The following is a 22,073-nucleotide window of genomic DNA, read 5'->3' as shown; positions in this document are numbered from 1 at the left end:
TCTCCTCACTTCCCTCATCTTCCCTTACGAGTGAAAGCTTTATCTTGTCCCTTTATGTAAGATAATTCATCCCATTATACCTCTCCTTTTCCCTTTCTCCCAGTGCATTCCTCTCTTGCACCTTAATTTTATTTTTAGATATCATTCCTTTATATTCAACACACACCAGTGCCTTCTGTGTGTATAGATAGATAGACTATAGATATAGATATAGATAGATACATAAACATCATATATGTTAGATATAGACAGTTAGAAGGAACTCTCTCTATATAGAGAGATCATGTATATATTATATACATAGAGTTCACACACATATATGTATATATATATGTGTGTGTGTATATATATATATATAGAGAGAGAGAGAGAGAGAGAGAGAGAGAGAGTTCCTTCTAACTGTCCTAATAATGAGAAAGTTCTTATGAGTTACAAGTATCATATTCCCATGTAGGATTATAAGTGGTTTAAACTTATTAAATCCCTTATTATTTCCTTTTTATTTTTTTCCCTTTTAAATTTTTTATATTTGAAAGTCAAGTTTTCTGGGGGTTGGGGACATCGGAGAGGAAAGAGCAGATGCCACCAAGTCAGGCCAGAGCTGCTGCCATTGCCATGACCCTTGGTAATCAGTGTGAGTTTACCCTCCACGAGATCCTAAAAAATCAAAGTGACTCAGCCAAAGAAAATCGCCAGGATGAAGAGCTCCCTGCCACTGCCTGAAAGCAGAGGGACTTGGAGATCATGTAACAGAAGCAGAAAAAGGCCAATGAGAAGAATGAAGAGCCCAAGTAACTCTATGGCTCATGTCAATCTCCATGGGCCTCAAGCCTGTCCTGACATGCTATCACCTGCTCCTATAGTGCTCACATATCCCAGAATTGATGGCATTCCTTTTGCCGTATGTCTGCAGTGGGATCCCACTGTACATCCTTTCCCCCAGATAGCCTTGCTCTCCTCCAGGGCATTCCTGGAGTTGAGGGGGGTTACCTTCTCCCAGTGTATTGTGGTTTTTTGTTTTGTTTTGTTTTTGCCTATGGGGCTTACCCCAGAGTATTAAAAGTAGCTTTGTTTAAAAAAAAGTCAAATTTTCTATTCAACGCTACTCTTTTCAGCAAAAATGCCTAAAAGTCCTCTGTTTCTCAGAATGCCTATTTTTTTCCTCCTAAAGGATTATAATCAGTTTTGGGGGTAGGTGATTATTGGTTATATTCCCAATACCTTTGCCCTCTGGTATATCATATTCCAAGACCTCTGATATTTTAATTGATACATTTTGTGTTATCATAACTGTGGCTCCACAATATTTGAATTGTTTCTTTCTGGCTACATTCAATATTTTTGCCTTGACCTGGGAGATCTGGAACTTGATTTTAATATTCCTGGGGGCTTTCATTTTGGGATCTCTTTCAGGAGGTGTTTGCTGTATAATTTTTATTTCTATTTTATCTTCTGGTTCTAGATTATCAGGGCAGTTTTCCCTGACAATTTCTTGAAAGATGATGCCTAGGCTCATTTTTTTTATCATGGTTTTCAGGTAGTCCAATTTCTTTTTTTGTGTGTGGGGCAATGAGGGTTAAATGACTTTCCCAGGGTGTCATACATATAGTAAGTGTTAAGTGTCTGAATCTGGATTTGAACTCAGGTCTTCCTGAATCCAGAGCCAGTTCTTTATCTACTGTGCCACCTAGCTGCCCCTTAGTCCAATCATTTTTTTTTGTTTGTTTTTGGTGATGCAACTGGGGTTAAGTGACTTTCCTATGGTCACACAGCTAGTAAGTGTCAAGTTTCTGAGGTTGGATTTGAACTCAGGTCCTCCTGACTCCAGGGTCAGTGCTCTACCCACTGTGCCAACTAGCTGCCCCTAGTCCAATCATTTTTAAACAATCTCTCCTGGATCTCTTTCTGAGATCAGTTATGTTTCCAATGATATATTTTACATTGTCTTCTGGGTTTTTTCCCCATTCCTTTGGTTATGTTTTACTTTTTCTTGATTTCTCGTAAAATCATTAGCTTCTCTTTACTGAATTCTAATTTTTAAGGAATTATTCTCTTCAGTAACGTTTTGTACATCTTTTTCCATTTGGCCAAATCTACTTTTCATTTTTTTTTTCCTTCAGTGAATTTTTGTGCCTCTTTTACCAAGATGTTGACTTTTTTCTTCATTTTCTTACATCACTCATATATGTTCCCAATTTTCCCTCTACCTCTCTTGATTTTCAAAATCCTTTTTGATCTCTTTCTTCCATGGCCTTAAGCCTGTTTATGTGTTTTCTTAGAGTCTTTGGATGCAGGAGCTTTGATTTTGCTATCTTCTTCTGAGTATGTATTTAGATCTTCCTTGTCACAATAGTAACTTTCTATCATTAGAATTTTTTTTGTTGTTTGCTCATTTTCCCCAGACTACTTCTTGATTTTTACTTTTTTTAAAGTAGGACTCTGCTTCCAAGATGGAGGGTGCATTGTCTCAAGCTTCAGGGGTTTTGTGCAGCTGTTTTCAGAGATAATTCTAGACCTATAAGTTTTCAGTTGTTCCAAAGTGGTATATGCTCCTTTCCTGTGCTCTGGTCTGTGATAGAGTGCAAACATTCTTTTTTTCCATGGAACTGTAAAGAGGGTCCCTTCTCCAAGTCACAAATTCTGGTGTTCTAGTGTTTCTCTTTACCCTGATACCCCACACCTTGCAGGACTGGGACCTTGATCCAAATATGGGCAAAGCAACAGAGTCCTGCCTCAGTGCTAGGAAAGAGAATCCTGTAATCACCTTCTGATCAGTTGCTTGACCCCATTAAGATCTGTGGGCTGAGAGTTCTGGAAGCAAATGATGCTTCTGCTTATTCAGTGATTCACCAGGCCTACTTCTGATTTGCTGGGGCCTGGTCTGAGCTGCCGTCGCCTGAGCTGGACATTGTTCCATTCTCACCCAGGTATAATATAGCTTTCCTGCCAATCTTCAAAGTTGTTTTTGACTGGAAAAATATTTCCCCTTATCCAGTTTTGAAGCCTGCTGCTGCAGACTTCATTATTTAAAGGTATTTGGAGGGATTTTGGTGAGAGCTCAGGTGAATCACTGGCTTTCTCTGCCATCTTACCTCTACCCCTTTATATCCTAAATTAAAGATAGAGAAAACCAAAAATAAAATAAAAAAGTTAATTTCCCAGAAGCCTTCCAATTCCTAGTTTCATGCTTACTTTGTAGAAATATTGATTTCTCTAAAAGATTATTTTTCCAAGGCATTTTCATAGTTATTCTGTAATACTTACATTATAATATGCTTCTCTACAAATTCTATCCATTACTACTATTCTAGCCTTCTTATACAATGAAAGATATCATAACTATTATATTGACCATTCTGTTGTTCTTTCATTAACTCACAAGTAGCTATCCCATCAAGAAAACCCATGCAGTTTTTTTCTAAACCATTTTTTCCTAGTCACTCATGAATTATTCACCACTAGTGCTAAAAAATGGAGAGATGTATCAGAAGAACATGGAAAAACATGTAAATATTATAAATGAAATGAAGTGATCCAAGAAAAAAGTTATACTATAACAATTAAATTGTAAAAATGAACAGTTTTGAAAGACTTAAAATCTTTTATGAGCAAAATAATTAATCCTGATGTCATAGAAATGATGAGGAAAAGTATTATTCTCATCCTGACATTCTGGGAGAAGTGATGGTGTATGGGAAAGAATTTATGAAACAACTATCTCTGATAAAGGCCTCATTTCTCAAATATATGGAGAATTGAATCAAATTTATAAAAATACAAGTTTTTTTCCCAATTGATAAATGGTCAAAGGATATGAAATGCAAATTAAAACAAATCTGAGGCATTACCTCACACCTATCAGAGAGGCAAATATACTTAAAATGGAAAATGTTGAAAGAGATGTAGGAAAGCTGGGATGCTAATCCACTGTTGGTGGAGTTGTGAAAAGATCCAACAATTCTGGAGAGCAATTTGGAACTATGCCCAAAGGGCAATAGAACTGTGCATACCCTTTGATTCAGCAATACCACTTCTAGGTTTATATCCCAAAAACATCCCCCAAAAGAGGAAAAGACCTATTTTTACAGAAAACATATTTGTAACTCTTATTTTTGTGGTGGCTAAGAATTGCAAATCAAAGGAATGCCCATCAACTGGGGAATGGATAAACAAAGTGTGGTATATTATGGTGATGGATTATTTTTGTGCTATAAAAAATGACAAACAGTATGAATTCAGAAGGGCCTGGAAACACATGTATGATGTATAGAGAAGTGAGCAGAATCAAAAGAAAATTGTGTGCAGAGACAGCAATAGTCTTCGATAAAGAACTGTGAATGACTTGACTATTCTCAACAATACAATGATCTAAGACAATCCCAAAGGACTATTGATGAAGCATACTATCCACCTCCAAAGAAAGATCTGATATTGGTGGAGCAGACTTAAACATGCTATTTTTCATTTTCTTACATTTTTTCTTTTAACCAAGTTTTCTTGAGCAAAATGACAAATACAGTAATATTTTACGTAATCATACATGGATAACCCATATCTGATTGTTTGCCACTTCAGGCAGGGAGGGGAGAGAGGAGGGAGGGAAGGAGGGATAAAAATTGAAACCCAAAACTATAAACAAAAATGTTTATTGTAAAAGATAAACTAATAAATAAAAAAATAAGTGATGCTGTATGTGTTTAATAAGATAGATATAGATATAGATATAGATATAGATATAGATATAGATATAGATATAGATATAGATATAGATATAGATATAGATATAGATATAGATATAGATATGGATATGGATATGGATATAGATATGGATATGGATGTGGATGTGGATGTGGACGTGGACGTGGACGTGGACGTGGACGTGGACGTGGACGTGTGGACGTGTGGACGTGTGGACGTGTGGACGTGTGGACGTGTGGACGTGTGGACGTGTGGACGTGTGGACGTGTGGACGTGGACGTGTGGACGTGTGGACGTGTGGACGTGTGGACGTGTGGATATGGACGTGGACATGGACATGGACATGGACATAGACATAGACATAGACATAGACATAGACATAGACATAGACATAGACATAGACATAGATATAGATATAGATATAGATATAGATATAGATATAGATATAGAAATAGATGAACTTGGCCAATGTGGGAACAGGTGTTTTGGTTAACTTATTTATTATATTCTATTATTTTTTTCATTGATGAGCAGGAGAATTAAGGAATGAAAAATGCAAAAAACAATACAAGCAAAAAAAGTGAAAAAGAGCTAAAAAAACAGACAAAAGTGACAGAAACATGATTGGAGAAAAATTTAAAACTTTCAAAGTTTTAACAGGTTCTCAAATATTTCTTCTCTGTACATTTTGTTTTTATGTAATAAATTTTTTTCTTCTTTTACTCCGCCCCAAGAAAACCAACCAACTTAATATTTTTTTCAAGAAAATGCAGAGACAAAAACTAACAGAATTGATTGTTATCGTCAAATATAGCTCACAATATTTGCAAAGTTCCACATTTGTGGACTTCTCACATTTAGAAAAGAATAAAAATTGTGGTGTTTTCTTTTCACCTTTCTTCTTTGGGACCAAATCTATTTTTTTTAACATTCAATTAAAAAATGTATTTATAGGTATTCCTTTCCATTTCATTACTAATTTCATTGCTGTAGCTATTGTGTAGATTGTTTTATTGGCTTGCCTTACTTTGGTATGCATCAGTTCGTACCAGTCTTTCTATGCTTCAGGGTACTCATTCATTTATTTTTCCTTACAACATAATAATATTACTTTATATTTATGTACCACAACTTCTTTAGTCATTCACCAATTAAGGGACAACTACTTTGTTTCCAGTTCTTTTCTAAAACAATAATTGTTGCTTTAAGTATTTTGGTTTATATGGGATGTTTCTTTTTATAAATGAACTTGGAGTGCTTGTCTAGTAGAGGTCAAAGATTAAGGATATTTTAACCATTATAATCACATAATTGAAATTGCTTTTAAATTGCTTTCTAGAATGGTTAAACAATTTCACAGTTCCATTAACAATGCATTAGTATGCCTATCTTAACTTAGTGCCTCTAAAATTGATTATTCTCATCTTTGCCAATTTGCTGAATAAAATAAAAGGATCAATAAGAGCCATTAAGGTAAGATAAGATTTATGATACCACTAAATAATATACATGTTTCTGAGAACCACATGGAACAGTTACTAAAAATAATTATTTATTAGGGATCAGAGATATTGCAAATAAATATAAAAATGCAGATATGTTATTTATAGATCATAAAAATAAGCAAAGAAACATGTTATCAATAGGCATATAAAATATTCTAAATCACTATTAAATAGTGAAATGAATATTAAAGCAACTCTAAGGTTCCATATAAAATCCATCACTGGCAAAATGGATAAAAATTGAAAATAAAAATATTGGCAGGGATTCAAAAAATAGATACATTAGTGCACAGATGATGGTACTATAGATTAATGCTGTAATTCTTGAAAGTGATTTGGAATAATAGCTTTAAAGTTATGAACTTGTGCATAACCTATATCCCAGAAATACCACTACTTGGCCTATAAGAATAGACAATACAGGGATTTTTTTTTGTTTTTCTGTACTATGCATGTTAAAATATTTTGTGTTGTTTTCATTTATTTGTTTTCCTTATCAATGGAAGTATATAGATTCATATTAATGTAAAATTAATTTATATAAATATATTTATATAAAATATATACATATATATACAAATATAAAATATATTTAAAATAAATTCTTAAAAGGGGATTCATTAAGAGAATATTCATTGAAAGCATTAAGTCCACTAACAAAATAGTGTGAAAATGCACAAACGAAGAAATCTAGTAAAATTAGAGGACTATTATATCAATTCAAAAAGGAAAGGTTGATTTAACTGAGGAAAAAAGAAAACTGATTTTCTCATGAATATAAAGCAAAATTAATAAACCTTTACCTAACATGGTTAAAAAAGGAGATAAAATTTGATCAACCACATAAAATTTGAACAAGATAAAATCAAAACCAAGAAAGAAGAAAGTATCAGAATATACTAGGTAAAGTTAAATAACAAAATGGAAAACACTAAAGGAAATAAAATATAAAATAAAAATCAATCATTAAAATTATATATTATATATAAAATTTGAAATAAAGATATTAAAAATACAAAATATCCAAATCAACAATATCATATCAATATTCACATTTCAGAAAATAAATAAAGCTAACTTTAAAGGTACTATGGACAAAAAATCCAAGATAAAACAAATCACAACCAAAATCACTTGGTTTCTGTCTCCAAATGTATTTAGAAAAGAATTTTATAAAACTTTAAAGAAAAATTAATACCATGTTGAAAAAATTCTTGAGATGATAACAATTATACTGTGGTAAAAAGTTTTAACAGTCGGTTAGATAATGGAGAGACGCCAGTTTTATGATCTAATATCCAATTTTAAATCTCACAATACCAAACCCTTTTCTTCATACAAACATTTTCCAAATACATTAAAATACCTAAACAATGCATGGAAAGACCAAAGGGTATTATAAATCAACATACCAATACCACCAATGAATATAGACTTAAAAAATAACTGTCAAACATCTACAGCAATATATACAAAATATTCATCAAGAACACCTTGGATTTTTATCAGTGATTGAAGGATGGGTCAAAATTAAGAAAATAGTAAAATAATTTATTATATTTCAAACAATCATATTAAAAACAACCAAAAATATAAACATCTTTTTATCTTAACAAATATGCAAAAGTCTTCTATGAAAACAACAATAATAACAACATTCATTCCATTCTAAAAATAAAATAGCTATTCAAAACCAAAAGCAACCACTATATCTAAAAGCATTCATTGTATCCAAACAGTAGAAATTTTTGTAGTAAGTACAGGAGAGCAGCAAGGATACCTAATGCAATGATGATATAGGCCTAAAAATGATACTAATACTAATACTAGTACTAGTAGTACTACAGTTACTACTGGTACTACTACTGCTGCTGCTGCTGCTGTTGCTACTGTTTTACTACAGTAAAATAATCAATTAAAGAAACAATAGTCAAATTGGAGGAAAAAATAGTTAATTCCTGATGCCAAAATAATTTGTTTGGGACATCTTAGGGAATCATCCAATACAGTAATTGATATTAATAGCTTCCACAGTGTTTAAGATTACAAAATAAACATCCAATCTGAAATAAATATATATGGAAACAAATATTTATGTAATAGGAAAGGAACTCACATTTTTTTTTCATGTCTGATTATTTTAAGAAAAATAAAATATTTGGACCTTTAAGAAAGTAGTATTTAGAAAAAAGATAGGCCAATGAGTAAGAATCTGGCCAATCCACAGACCCTTCATAGTAAAATTATGATAATGGGCCTCAGCCTTCCATTCCTGTGGCATAACTGCCTCCTAAGCCAGTCCCTGAAGGACTTATCACTATTCTAGAAGACAGTGGAGGAGTAAAAGGGAGCCCAGCAGGGACTTCCTGAGAGTGGAGGTAAAACCCAAATAGTTAGAATGACCCACAAGTTTACAAGTTTTCATCCCCACTGGTCCACCAAAATCTGGCAGTCTATTCCTTGAGATATAATAGAAGCAGGAGCCAAGGTGAATGCTGTATGTTTGCAGAATCATTAGGGAACATTCTAGGGAGTTAATTGTCATCTGCTTAAAGAGAGAATTATAGTGGCCTCATGAGCCCTGAAGGGACTGCTCACTGGGCTGATCAACATGGTTTAAGGAGACTGCTTGCTTCATGTTTCTACTGGACCATGGAGGCTTATTCCCTTGCAGCAAAAATAGCAGTTTGCTGCTTCTAAAAACACATCCCAGATCTTCCCTAGAGAACCACTCCTCTTCAGGGTCCCAGTACCATCCCCTGACCACTCTATAGCCTTAGGGGCCACCTTACCCCCTTCAAATTTAACAGTGGCTCCAGGGCTCTCCTAGGCTTCCACAAACAGCTACACTACCTTTGTCTGGCTGATGGAATCTGTTCCATGTTTTTGGGAGTGCAAGGCACATTCTTCCAGAATTTCAACTGCCCCTAATTTCCCCTGGTGGTGGTAGAGATCTCCAAGTTTCCTCATGGTAGTGCTGACTGTAGGACTGATGACTTTGCATCCTTTGTACCAGCCTCCATATTCAGCATAAGGGGTGCTGTCTTGGTGGCAGTTTTTGCTCATTTCCTCCCTCTCCTGTGAATGCATCCAGATGGGTTTGTGATCATCATCCACAGACCCAAACTCCTGGATGTGGGCCCTGGTTAGAATCTCCTTGTATAGAGTCTGTGTTCTGCACATATTCTGTTTCAGGTACAGGAGGATAGATTATTCTTGGTGGAGGCCACATTCGGGTTGTCTGGCCCCAGTTGGCCCTCATAGATAGCCAGTGCCCAGCTGTGGTACAGCTTGACTGACTCATATTTGCCCTGCTTCTGACACAGAAGGCCCTGGTTGTTCGGCTGCTTTGCCACATATGGATGGTCAGTGCCCATGACCTTTTCTCAGATCTCCAGGGCTTGCTGACAATACTGGCTCTGCTTCCTTATACTTGCCCCTTTTCCCATAGAGCACAGCCAAATTGTTGAGAGTGAGAGCCACTTTTGTGTGGTACTGGCCCAGGGTGCTCTCAAAGATGCTCAGGGTGTCATTCAGCAAGTGGGCTACTTCCTTATATTTGTTGTGATCCTGATAGACCAAGGAAAGGATGTTTTGGATAGTGGCAACATCAGAGTGACCTCTACCTGAGGTGTGTTCCTGGTCTTTTCGGGCCTGTTTGCAGAGTGGCACTGCCACCACATATCAGCCCTTAGCTGCATACTGGATCCCCTGGTTGTGCAGCATCTGCAGCTTTGCTGGGATCTCATAACCCCCATGCTGAACACCTGAAATTACCTTAGGCAAGTCATGTCTGGGCTCTTCTTCCTCTTCATTGGGGAAGCTATCATCCAGGGAAACCTTATTTGATATATCCTCTCTCTCCTCCACAGGAGGTCCATCTTTATCATACTGCCAAAGCTGCCCCATGAACTCTAGGTGCTTTTCCTCCTCCTCCAACTGGGCTACTGCCTGTTCACTTTGCTGCAGATGCTGCTGGGTACCTGCCAGCTCATCCCTAATCCACTGATACTCCTTACACAATCATCGCATCTAGGCTCTAACCTTCTGCTTCTCTGACTACACTATGCTCAGGTGGTTTGCCAGAGCCAGCATCACCTGTGCCTCCCCCAGACCCTGTTCAATGTTTTCCTTGGAACAGCCAAGCTGTTAGGTCTTCTCATGTACCTGTTCAGCTTCATAGCCTTCATTCTGCATGGACTGAATAGCAGGAGCCAGGCTCTGTAACACTGCTCATTTCTCAGTGCTTCTAAACTCTAGCTCACAAGGAGAGCACTACACAGGATCTCTTCTTGGCTTAACCAGTGTACTGAAGGGTCTTCCTGTGTCCCAGCACCAGCCCCAACATCCTGAGTCAGGGGATTCCAAACTGGATCTTGGTACACACATGAATCCCTAGGTCAGTCTGCTTTCTTACCAGTACTACCCCCTTAAAATAGGAAGTCTCATTTTTTTTAAGTATAAAATAAACATATTATTGGGAACAAAATACATAAAAATCCACATAATAATCATGTAGATACAATATTAAACTCTTGAAAACAGCTTAAATTCGAGAAATAGCAAGGGTTTGTCGATAGGTTGGACAAATATAATAAAAATCACATTGCTTCCAAAATTCACAAATTTGGTACTATGGCACATTTAGAACTTGAAGGGAACCAAGAAAAATTAGAATAAGAGTGAAATTGCGTTTACAAACTTTCAAGAATATTGTCAAGCAGCAATTATCAAAACCAGTTAGTACTGATTATATAAATATGTATATATACATATGAATACAGCATGTATATGTGTATGCAATTATAAAAAACAGTTAGCATTGATTATATAAGTGTGTACGTGTACATATTCATTTATATCATGTATACATATAAGCATATAAAAATGTATATGTATATAAATATGTGTGTATGTATATGTATATTTGTGTATATAGTATTTCTTTAATATATACACACATATCATGTAGGAAATGCCTTCCTATTTGATAAAAATTTCATGGAAAACTGAAAAGCAGTCTGGCAGGAATTTTACTATATTATATAAATTATATTTCATTTTAAATATATAATATATACAATTATATTATGTAAGTTAAATTATATTTTAAAAATGTCTATACACTATTTAATAAGTGTGAAATGATATATGACCAGGATATTAAAGATCATATAATTTTAAATATCAGAAGATAAAACAGGGCATACAACTTTCCTTTTTAATGCAATTTTTATTATTTAAAAATTTTCAATTTCATGTAAAGGTATTTTTTAACATTCATTTTAGTAAGATTTTCAGTTCCAAATTTTTCTCTCACCCTCCTTTCCCTCCCCCCTCCCAAAGCCAACAAGCAATGTAATATAGGTTATACATTACAATCATATGAAACATATTTCCATATTAGTCATGTTGTAAGAGAAGACTCAAACCAAAAGACAAAAAGGCAAGAAACAACAACAAAAGTGCAGAGTTTGCTTTAATCTTCATTTCCCATCATGAGTCTTTTGGCATTGTCTTAGATCATTGTATTGCTGAGAAGAGTTAAGTCTATCACAATTGATAATCATACAATGTTGTTGATACTTTGTGCAATGTTCTCTTGGTTCTGCTCATTTCATTCAGCATCAGTTCATGTAATTCTTTCCAGGTGTTTCCAAAATCCATCTGGATATCATTTCTTATAGTACAATAGTATCCCATTACATTCAAATACTACAATTTGTTTATCCATTCCCTAATTGATGGGCATACCGTCAACTTCCAGTTCTTTGCCACCACAAAAAGAGCTAATATAAATGATTGTACATGTTGGTCCCTTCCCCTTTTTTATGATGTCTTTGGGATATTGGACTGGTAGTGGTATTGATATTTTTGATGTATTTATTTGTTTTGGTTACTTTTTTTTCCTTCTTTTAAAAATCTGTTATAAATTTCATATATAAAGTAATGGAAAACAGCTGTGTTTTAAGAAAATAATGAGAGTTTCAGGGAAATAGAGGAATAACTACATTTCATTCAATCACTAAAAAAAAAACAATATTAAGTGCCTACTATATGCCAGTAACTGTTAAGCAATGGGCAAACAAAGAAAGGCTCAAGAAAGCCCCTGGTCTCTATGAACTCATAGTTTAATAGAAGAGAAAAACATGTAAAAATGTATGTACACAGAAATTCTTAGCAGAATAAATTTGAAATAATCATCAGAGAGGTCATTATACATACATACATAAATATGTACATACGTTAAGTACATGTGTACATACATACATCTAACTAGATATATAGATATATTCTAAAGCTGGCATAATTAGAAATACAAAGTCATTTTTTTTACAAAAAAATCATGAGTAATGCAAAAATGTATCCTTTCCTACCACTATTATTTGATATATTTATAAAAATTCTATTTTATTAACAATATAGTTCATTGAATTTTTTTCTTTCAATTGTCATTTTTAATTTAGCATATTATTTTAGCCTTTTTATGAGTTTGTTATTACCATTTCTGTCGTCCAACAAGTTATTTATCCTTTTTATATTGATGCAGGAATTCTATTATTTTATATTTTTATTAAAATATTTTTTTAAAAAATTAATATTGAACAGCTGAAAGCTAAAACATATACCTAGATTATTCGATCAGATGTCTCAGTCTAGTTTTATACTAGTCCATTCATGACCTCTGTTGCTAAATAATCATTTGCTATAACTTCTCACTCTACACATCATTTCTTTCATATTCTCATACTTTTGTTGAGTGTATGTCCTTTTCATGGCCGTACTGATATTCAGATCTAACATGTTTGCTGCATCTTTATGGTTTAGACTAGAACCTGTGCAGAAAAAATAAATATTGGTAACATCCAATATCCACTTCTACATGCAGTTTGTCCTAGCAAATAACAATTACTACTTCTTTTTGGATATGCTCAAAACCCATCACATTGATGATATATTCAAGAATTTTGCAAGGACTCAAATTCAAAGTCAAACTCACCTCTAGTTACCTTCTCATTGCATTTGGCTTAAATCCCCCTGTAGAATTTCATTCATAGGGTCTTGTGTGTTCATTTATTTTTCTGCCCTTAAGTTCTGCTCTACCAAATCTGTCAGATTATATATGATCTTTCTCTTCTCTTTCATATACCATCACATCCTAAGATTCATATTATTTCATATTTTGCAATAAGTTGTTCCATATTCTCACTGCATACTAACATGTACAGAATGATATGTTTCCTTTTATTATATCCACCTTTTTGAAGAATATTAATGATGGTCTTGATTGTTATAATGATCAAGATGATGCAATTTAGAAATTTTTAGCTCTGATTTTCATTGAAATGGTGCATTAACAAGGGGAATGGTTAGTGAAGGCTTAGTTTGGGAGGACATGAATATGTGGTAACCTTCCTCGTCATGACTAAGGAAGAACATTGCACTATTATTTGGAACATGTGTGTATGTATTATATGGCTATTGACTGTCCATTTACTCTGTAGTGAGGAAAATATAATTTTGGGGGGTTTCTTTCTACTTAGCTAAAGTGTCAAAACTGAGAATATATACAAAAGATTCCCATGAAGGTAATTCAAGTTCTTTTCCTATTGGTAATTCAGGACGATTATCTCTTATGAGCGTCAGGTATAGTGCTTCTGTTACTGGTGTGTGTTAGGTTTAGATCTCAGGTATTCATATCAGATTTTACAGTATTACAGAAAGGTTTTATGTTAATTTAGTGGCTGAAATGACCTGGTTTTCTCAACCCAAGCAATGGACAAATTCTGATATATTATGTCCTGCTGAAAAATAAGGAGTGACTGGTCTAGTGACAATGTCATATAAGAAAGTATAGTGATATAAATGCCTTCCACATTTCCACCTTCCACAAGGAGCGACTTAAAATAGCAGATAATATTTGTAGGCAAACTTTCTAGCTTCTGTTCTTGAGATATTTTCTCAATAAACACTCCTTTGTAAAAGCTAAATTATCCATTTTAATTGCTAATAGCTGAGTCAATAAATTATATAATAGAGATGTTAACTGTATTTGATTATTGGTAGTTGGTAGAGTTCTCTGGAACAGGGATATAAAGTAATATCATTAAAAAGATACTGTACTTACTTCAGGAGTACATCTAGAATCTGGGAGAAGGGGGATGGAGATTTAGCTAGCTAGGCCTCCATAGATGCAAATAATGAGTATAAATGGGTAGTGGGATAAATTAGTTGATCTTTATACTTGAGAGAAGTAGAGCAGATATCTGGGAATTTAAAGTCCAGAACCATTAACATATAGCATACACAATATTTGTGTTTAAAATCATAATATTTTTATCCTTTATGAATTGTCTATAGTATACTTTCAAAATAATATCACAACAGTTTCTTACTTAGTATTACTTGGAAAAATAATCTTCAGTATGCTAGGTGGAACAATGTATAGATTATTGGATCTGGGGTCAGGAAGATTTAAATTTAAATTCAGCTTGAGACTCTTACTGAATTGTGATGTCTCTCTTAGTTTCCAAAAATGTAAATTGGGATTATAACAGCATATATGTTGCAAGATTATTGTGAGGATTACAGTACCTAGCACATAGTAGGATCTAGCACAAGGGGTGTGTCCTTACTTGCTTGCTTCCTTCCTTCTTCCTTCCCTCCTTCCTTCCTTCCTTCTTTCCTTCCTTCCTTCTAATGTGGTTCCCCCTACAAATTCAAAGATTCCAATGTAGCAATTATCCTTCTTTTTATACAATGCCATTCTGTTCCCCATTTTTTCTTCACTTTTTAAATATTTGTACCTTTTCAAGATGATATTCCAATCACTAATTAAATCCCATTGTTTCAATGACACATATCAGGTCAAATATATATCCTTACATTAAGATTTCCAGTTCATTTAATTTATTCCCCATACACAGATGTTCTATGTTTGGATATCTGAGAAAATAAAGACTATTATTGTCTTGGATATTGCTGATTGTTAAATATAAATTCTCTCCATTGACAATAGTTTTCATTTTGTTCATATTTGTTATTCTCTGAGGAACGTACTTAAGTGGCTATTTGGGGATCATTTTATCCCTTCCTCTCCATTTAGAGTTTAACATTTTATTGATAATTTTTGTAAGTTTCTATGCAAATAGAAAGTGTGTCACTTCACAGACCTCCACCACCACTACCACACACATCAATTAACATGATGTTTTATGCCCCGGAATATTTATGAAGTACAAACTCCTCTTTGAATTGTATAACCAATCAAAGGATGTGGTTCATAAACAAAATTGTCTATACTGTGTGTTGTGAACCTATCAAATTGAGTCAAGTGGAGAAAAAAATCATGGCTTTCTAATTATATAAAATAATTAAGTCTCTTGGAGTATAAAATTGAGAAGGGAATTCAATTATTTTCTATTCTAGAGGAGTCCAATAGTGGAAGATTTCAGACTTTTGAGGATTCAAATTAAATCCAATGCCCTGAGAAGGCACTATGCTTAAAGGAAGAAGAGTGTTTGTCTTTCCTTACTCCAATCCTCCATTCCAATATCAGATGATGGGATAGAATGAACTAATAGGAAACAATGTACAACCTGAGAACAGAGAATGAGACACAGTTGATAAATACAAATAACAACAACATATGGATATAGAAATATAAATACTCAAATGAGGAAGCAGCTCCGGGAATTGTAACTTTCCTGTAGCAGAAAAAATCATCATTATGTATTCTAGAAATGTGCTAATTCTAGGATTCCACCAGAAAACTGTTGTATTTGTTTGTTCTTCATTCCTGAAGAAGATTATGACATCAGGGTGACATCATGACTTGCACTGAATTGGATTTAAGAGGGAGGCTTTGCAAAGTCACTATCCTCACTCTCTCCTCCAGAGCCATCTGGGTCCAGGGGCAAAATATGGAACAGGACAACTGGAGATGGGCCAGATGTTTAAGATAATTCTGGTTAACCGATTTTCCCAGGGTCACACAACTAGTAAGTGCCTGAGGTGAGATTTGAACTCAGATACTCCCAAATTTAGGGAAAGTGCTCTATCCACTAAGCCATCTATCATTCCCTCATCAGAGAGCTACATCTAAAAGGAACTTCATGAGAAATCTAAAAAATGTGAAAAATACTTTGAATTTCAGAATTTAAAAGATATATTTTATTGCTATATATCTTCTCTACCCATGTGTTTTAGTTTCATTTTACCATAAATTTGAAGACACTCTTCCCCAGGGACCTTTCCTGTACCTGGGAAGAATGGATCCATGAATTGGAAAGCTAATTTAATTTAGCTGATTATCCATGGGCATCACAGTATAGGCTATTTATGAACAACAATCCTAGAAACACCACACAGAACATCTTCAGTTTCTTGAAAAGAACTTCTTTGCTTCTATAGAGAATCTTTGCATCTTTTTAGTTGCTTTATTTTTCTTCCATGTGAATCAACAGAAATTGACATATTTTACTTCCCTGTATAGGAAAAGAGCATAACATTCAATTGTTCAGAATAAGTTGATATCCACAAGACTTGGTAACCCTTAGAAAGGAAATGCCAATTCCTATGATTCCATCTTCTTTCTTCCAGTGTTGCCTAGGCTGTCTCCTGATAGCATCTCTGAATCCTTATCATCATCATGGAATATGAGAAACCATTTGCTTTTCTGAGATCTTGGTTGTAACCTGCCTGAAGGAAAACTCAAAAGCCACAAGGGTTCAGTGTTTATTCATATCTTCCTTTTCCATTCAATTAATTCCCATAGTTCCACTGTACTTGCTGGTAATTTCATTAAACTTCTAGATACATTGATGTGATCTCATTGATCCTACCTTCTTCTTTCATCTTGATGCTCTCTCTTCCAATGTTTTGTTTTTGTTTTTGTTTTTGCCAGGAAAATCCTGGTGTATTTACTCACATTGATCAAAGTCCCTGATTTATCCCACAATTCCTATAATATTATCATTGGGATATTATTGGAAGATTATACTCTTTAACCATTTCTAAACATAAAGCTAATAAAGCTTCCCCCCCATAATAATAATAAATCCCTTTTATTACACATCTTTGTTTAGAATTTGTGCAGCTTTTATTTATATGTGTGAGGCAATGGGGGTTGACTTGCCCAGGGTCACACAGCTAGTAAGTGTCAAGTGTCTGAGGCTGGATTTGAACTCAGGTCCTCCTGAATCCAGGGCCAATGCTTTATCCACTGCACCACCTAGCTGCCCCAAGAATCTATGCAGCTTTTGACCAGGCTTAATTCACTCCAAGTTTCTGGGTAGTTTAATCCTTTGGCCAGAGTAACATATTAAAGACATTTCTCTTGCTCTTTAGACTTTTTTCCTGATTAATTTGTCCTTCATTTTTATCTCATTATTTAAAGGAAAAATTCATTTGGGGGGAGTAACAAAATCGTAAGTTCTAACTGCTCTCAGATCCATGCTGGCTACATGACACTAGGCAAGTCAGATAACTTCTCTCAGGATCAATCACCATTTTTATAAAATGGGAACAGAAATGGCACCTATATTACAGGGTTGTTGTGAAAATCAAATGAAATATATAGAGTGATTTGTTCAAACCTTAAGTGCCATATGAATGCTACTTAATATCATTGAACCAGAATAGTGGAGGTTTTTGCTTGTTCTTATTCTTGATATTGATTTTAAGCCCTTTCCACAGTTATTTTATTTTTTCTAAACAAAGCTACCTTTTCTAGGTCTGCCTTTGATAATGTTGCATATATTTCAAAATATTAATGGTTTGGGGCACCTGGGTGGCGCAGTGGATAAAGCACCGGCCCTGGATTCAGGAGTTCCTGAGTTCAAATTCAGTCTCAGACACTTGACCGTCACTGGCTGTGTGACCCTGGGCAAGGCACTTTACCCCCATTGCCCCACAAAAAAAAAATGTTAATGGTTTATTCTGTGTAACTACTCCCTTCCATTGAATGAGATCTTTTCTACTCCATACATTAGGAAATTATTTCTCTGACCCCAAATGTTTATTACCTGGTGGCCAGATGATGATGAACCACTCCAAATTTACATTGCCTGTATTTGGATGATCTGGCATCACTTGATCCTCAACTGAATCACTGTATACTGGATAGAATATTCAAGAACTTATACTTCATTAGCATTACCTTGGGCCAACAGAATCAACTCCATGCCAAAACTGTCACTTCAGTAGAACTGTTAAGAAACTGAAATTAAATCAAAAATAAAATTTAAAATTCAAATAACATATATGCATATAAGTAACTCAACAACCTCAGACCCATTAATGTGTTCCAGTTATAAATAGGGTGAGTATATGCTTTGTTTAGATCATAAAAGCCTGAGGCACAAAATATTTTTTTTTCTTTCCTTATGTGTATTCTGGAAAGTCCTATCCATTAGGTCCAAATATGCTAATAAGAGTTATTTTGGACACAAAGGTATTTGCTATGTTTTGTCTATTTCAAAGTAGTGGCAAATCACAGGTAATATTTTAATGTTCTTTTTCAGCTGTTTAATCCACTATAGATTCCATTGGTCTTTTGTGTGTTCTTAGTTCATGTGTAATGCATTTTCATTATGCCACCTTAATTGCCATAGTGATTCAAATGAAAGGTATAATGAAACAAAAAAAAATGTGAACATGCATTCAAAGAAAATTATTTACTATATCACAAAGTAAAAGCAAATTTAAAATAAATCTAGAGTGAATCAAAGATAACTTAGATAAAGCTAGTCAACATCAAAATCTCTATTCTTTTTAAAAGGAAATTTTAATCAGTCTCTTTTGTTTGTACACCCAAATATTTCCCTGTATTGTTTCTGTTCCCACCCCTCAAGAATTCATTCTATATAAAACATTTTTAAAGAGGAAGGAAAATGGAAAATGAAAGGAAAGCCTTCACAATTGATGCATACATATACAATAATTGAAGGGATATGAAATATTTTATATCCATCCACCTGCTATTTCAGTAGAATGATGGTTATGTGTGTAGGCAAGGAAGTTTACTCATATAACTTCTTGGGGTTTATTGTTGTTTTTGCTTTGTTTTTTTTGGTTTTGGGTAGGGCAATGAGCATTAAGTGATGTGCCCAGAGTCACACAGCTAGTGTCAAGTGTCTGAAGCCCCATTTGAAGTCAGGTCCTCCTGAATCCAGGACTGGTGCATTATTCACAGCACCACCTAGCTGTCCCACTCATATGACTTCTTTTGAGCCATGCTTGGTTTTTTATTTGATCTAGGAAGTCCAGAGAGCCCTAGAATGTTTTTTGAAAACTATAATCATCTTCCTTCCTTCCTTCCTTTATCTCTTCATCTTCTTCCTCCTTTCCCTCCTCACCTTTCTCTCCATCCTCCCCCATGTTCTGCTTTTCCTCTTTCCCTCTTTCCCCCTACCCTTCCCTTTCCCCCTGCAGCTCCCCTTCCTCCTCCTCTTCCCTCTCCTCTCCCCCTCTGCCACTTCTGTTTCTTCCTTTTCTTCATCTCTCTCTCATGTGACTAAAAGAGATAAATAAATCATTTATAGAAGCTCCTATGTTTTCTATGGTTGATCAAATAAATTCTCATGGAGGAAATTGAAATAGGAAAGGAAGATTTCACAGAATATGTATGAATTGGTTGTCTTAAATATATGATGAAGAAAGGAAAAATGTATACAAACAAATATATGTAGAGTAGATATAAACATACACATATAAACACACACACACATATATAAAATATATAAAATCTAAATAGATATAAGTATTAGTATAGATAAGCATAGAGATATGGATAGGGATAGGGATATAAACCAAGACAGCTTTTCAAATAATAATTTCTATTTTACCTGGGTCTATTTTATTTTAGAAATTTGTATGTAAAATAATAATATTCTGGTAAATTTACTTTTTTAGGTCATGTTTGAATTATTTTAAAGCACCATTGTTAATGACCAGTAATTTTTACATACTTTTTATGTTTAAAGAAAAAACATAATGTGTTTTCTTAAACCTTAATTCTTTCCTGGCTTTCATCAAATATAGTAGTTTCAAAAAGTGCTAAAATTAGAAATATTTTAAATAATTCATAAAAATGTTTATTTCTCCTCTAAGTAACATAAATTTTCTTGTTTTTAATTCTTTTTTACTAGCTCCTGTGAATGACTTTAATGAAATTTAATAGACTGATTGAAATGGGCTTTTCCTTAGACCCCTGGAAACCACAGCTGTTGAGGATTGACATACTGTGTAATGCCTACAGTATGCAAGAATGCCACAAGAGAAATAATTATCTAAACTTAAGTAAATGGAATATATTTTATTTAAAGATTTATCCTCTTATCCTTATTCTAGTCTCTGTGATTTAAAAAAGACAGGTAATCATGTGAGAAATATTAAGAGATTAATGTAGCCTTCTGGTATTAAATTCTGAAAACATAATTGTAAACAAAGAATGGTAATAATTAAATATGCTTGGAGCAAGTATCCTAGAGAAGCTGTTGAAACTGTCTTTTCTAGATATATTGCCCAGCTGTGTTTTGGGAATCAAGCATGTTTACCTTGTCTCGACACCAAAGAGGATTTATCTAAAGTGCCTAGAATAAAATAATAATTGGAGACAACTTTATTATCACTTACAATGTATTTGTTCCAATTTTCAAAGGAAAGAGAACAAAAGGTTAACAGGTCATATATTGGGCCCTAATTTAGGCAGGGGTAGAAAAAAGACTAATTTTTTTTCTCAATGCAAAAAGTCACAGTGAAAAATAATTTAAAATCCTGTAGTTACACTCAATATATAGTAGAGCCTACTTTGTGGTGAGATCAAGGATAGGTGGTAGAACAAAAAGAATACTGAGCCTGAAGTCAGCAGACATTCATTCATGTAATGTTTCTTAAGCAACTACTAATTACATAGTTCAAATCCTGGCTCAGAAACTTCATCACTGTGCTACTTTGGTCAAGTCACTTTGATTCATATATTGATTTGTTAAATGGAGCTATTTACTTGCATTACCTACCTAACCAGTTTATTAAGGGTAAAAACACTTTCTAAAAGTAGTAATGTAATGTTGGGCTTTGCATAAGGGGTATTTTAATTCAAATCCTGTCCCTGGGTGAAGCAGAAGAATTCTCTTGAACTGAGGTACCCAGTCTATAAAATAAGAATAACAAGACTTACAGTATTTAATTCATAAAGTTGCAGTATGAAATGAAAGAAACCAAATAATGCTTGAAAAACTTTTAAGACGTAATATAGAACATTTAATATTTGAAGTTGCTTGATGCAAAGAAAGATATCAAACATCAGTCTTCAATACTATTAAAGGCATTCTATTCAATATGGCATGCTGCTAATAGATGTGTTAGATGCAAATTCTGCTTGTAACTTTTTATTATTTGTGATCACCCCCCCATTCACATAACTACATTCAGCCTCAGTTTCTTGATTAGTAAATTAACAATAATTATCACTTTATCACTTACCTCCTAGGGTAGTTGTGAGACTCAAGTGAGATAATTCATGTAAAGTTTTTTTTTTTAAATAATGAAGCAGTGTATAAATATTAATTACTATAAGGAAAATGAAAATTCACAAATAAAATCAAAACTTCTTTTCTGTTAATTTTGCTTATTCAATTAATTTAAAAAATGGTTATTAAGTACTACTACATGTGCACTATTTTAGTATTTTTTGCTCAAGGGGTATTTCCTAGAAAATATATTATTTCTAAATGATATAAAGGATAGAAATACAAAGAAGGATACTCATTAAAGGGACATTTCTCAATAGCCAGATTTGCTGTTGTTGTTGTGGCCATACCATTACATTTCCTTATTCTGCAACATTGGCTTCCTCCCAAAGGTAGT

At 34.0% G+C, this 22,073-nt stretch overlaps 1 protein-coding gene and 1 pseudogene across 1 annotated transcript; one reads left to right on the top strand and one right to left on the bottom strand.

Annotated features, from left to right (window-relative positions):
- The first annotated feature begins 615 nt into the window (after positions 1–615).
- Positions 616–795, top strand: LOC122741487 (small EDRK-rich factor 2-like). The gene is given in 1 exon segment (XM_043985007.1): positions 616–795. A coding segment is annotated over 1 exon segment (180 nt).
- A 7,980-nt stretch (positions 796–8,775) lies between these two features.
- LOC122746362 lies at positions 8,776–18,388 on the bottom strand (annotated as a pseudogene).
- Positions 18,389–22,073: the final 3,685 nt, after the last annotated feature.

Source organism: Dromiciops gliroides, chromosome 1 (assembly GCF_019393635.1).
Source record: "Dromiciops gliroides isolate mDroGli1 chromosome 1, mDroGli1.pri, whole genome shotgun sequence".
Lineage (NCBI taxonomy): Eukaryota > Metazoa > Chordata > Mammalia > Microbiotheria > Microbiotheriidae > Dromiciops > Dromiciops gliroides.
This window is presented reverse-complemented; position numbering and strand designations above follow the sequence as displayed.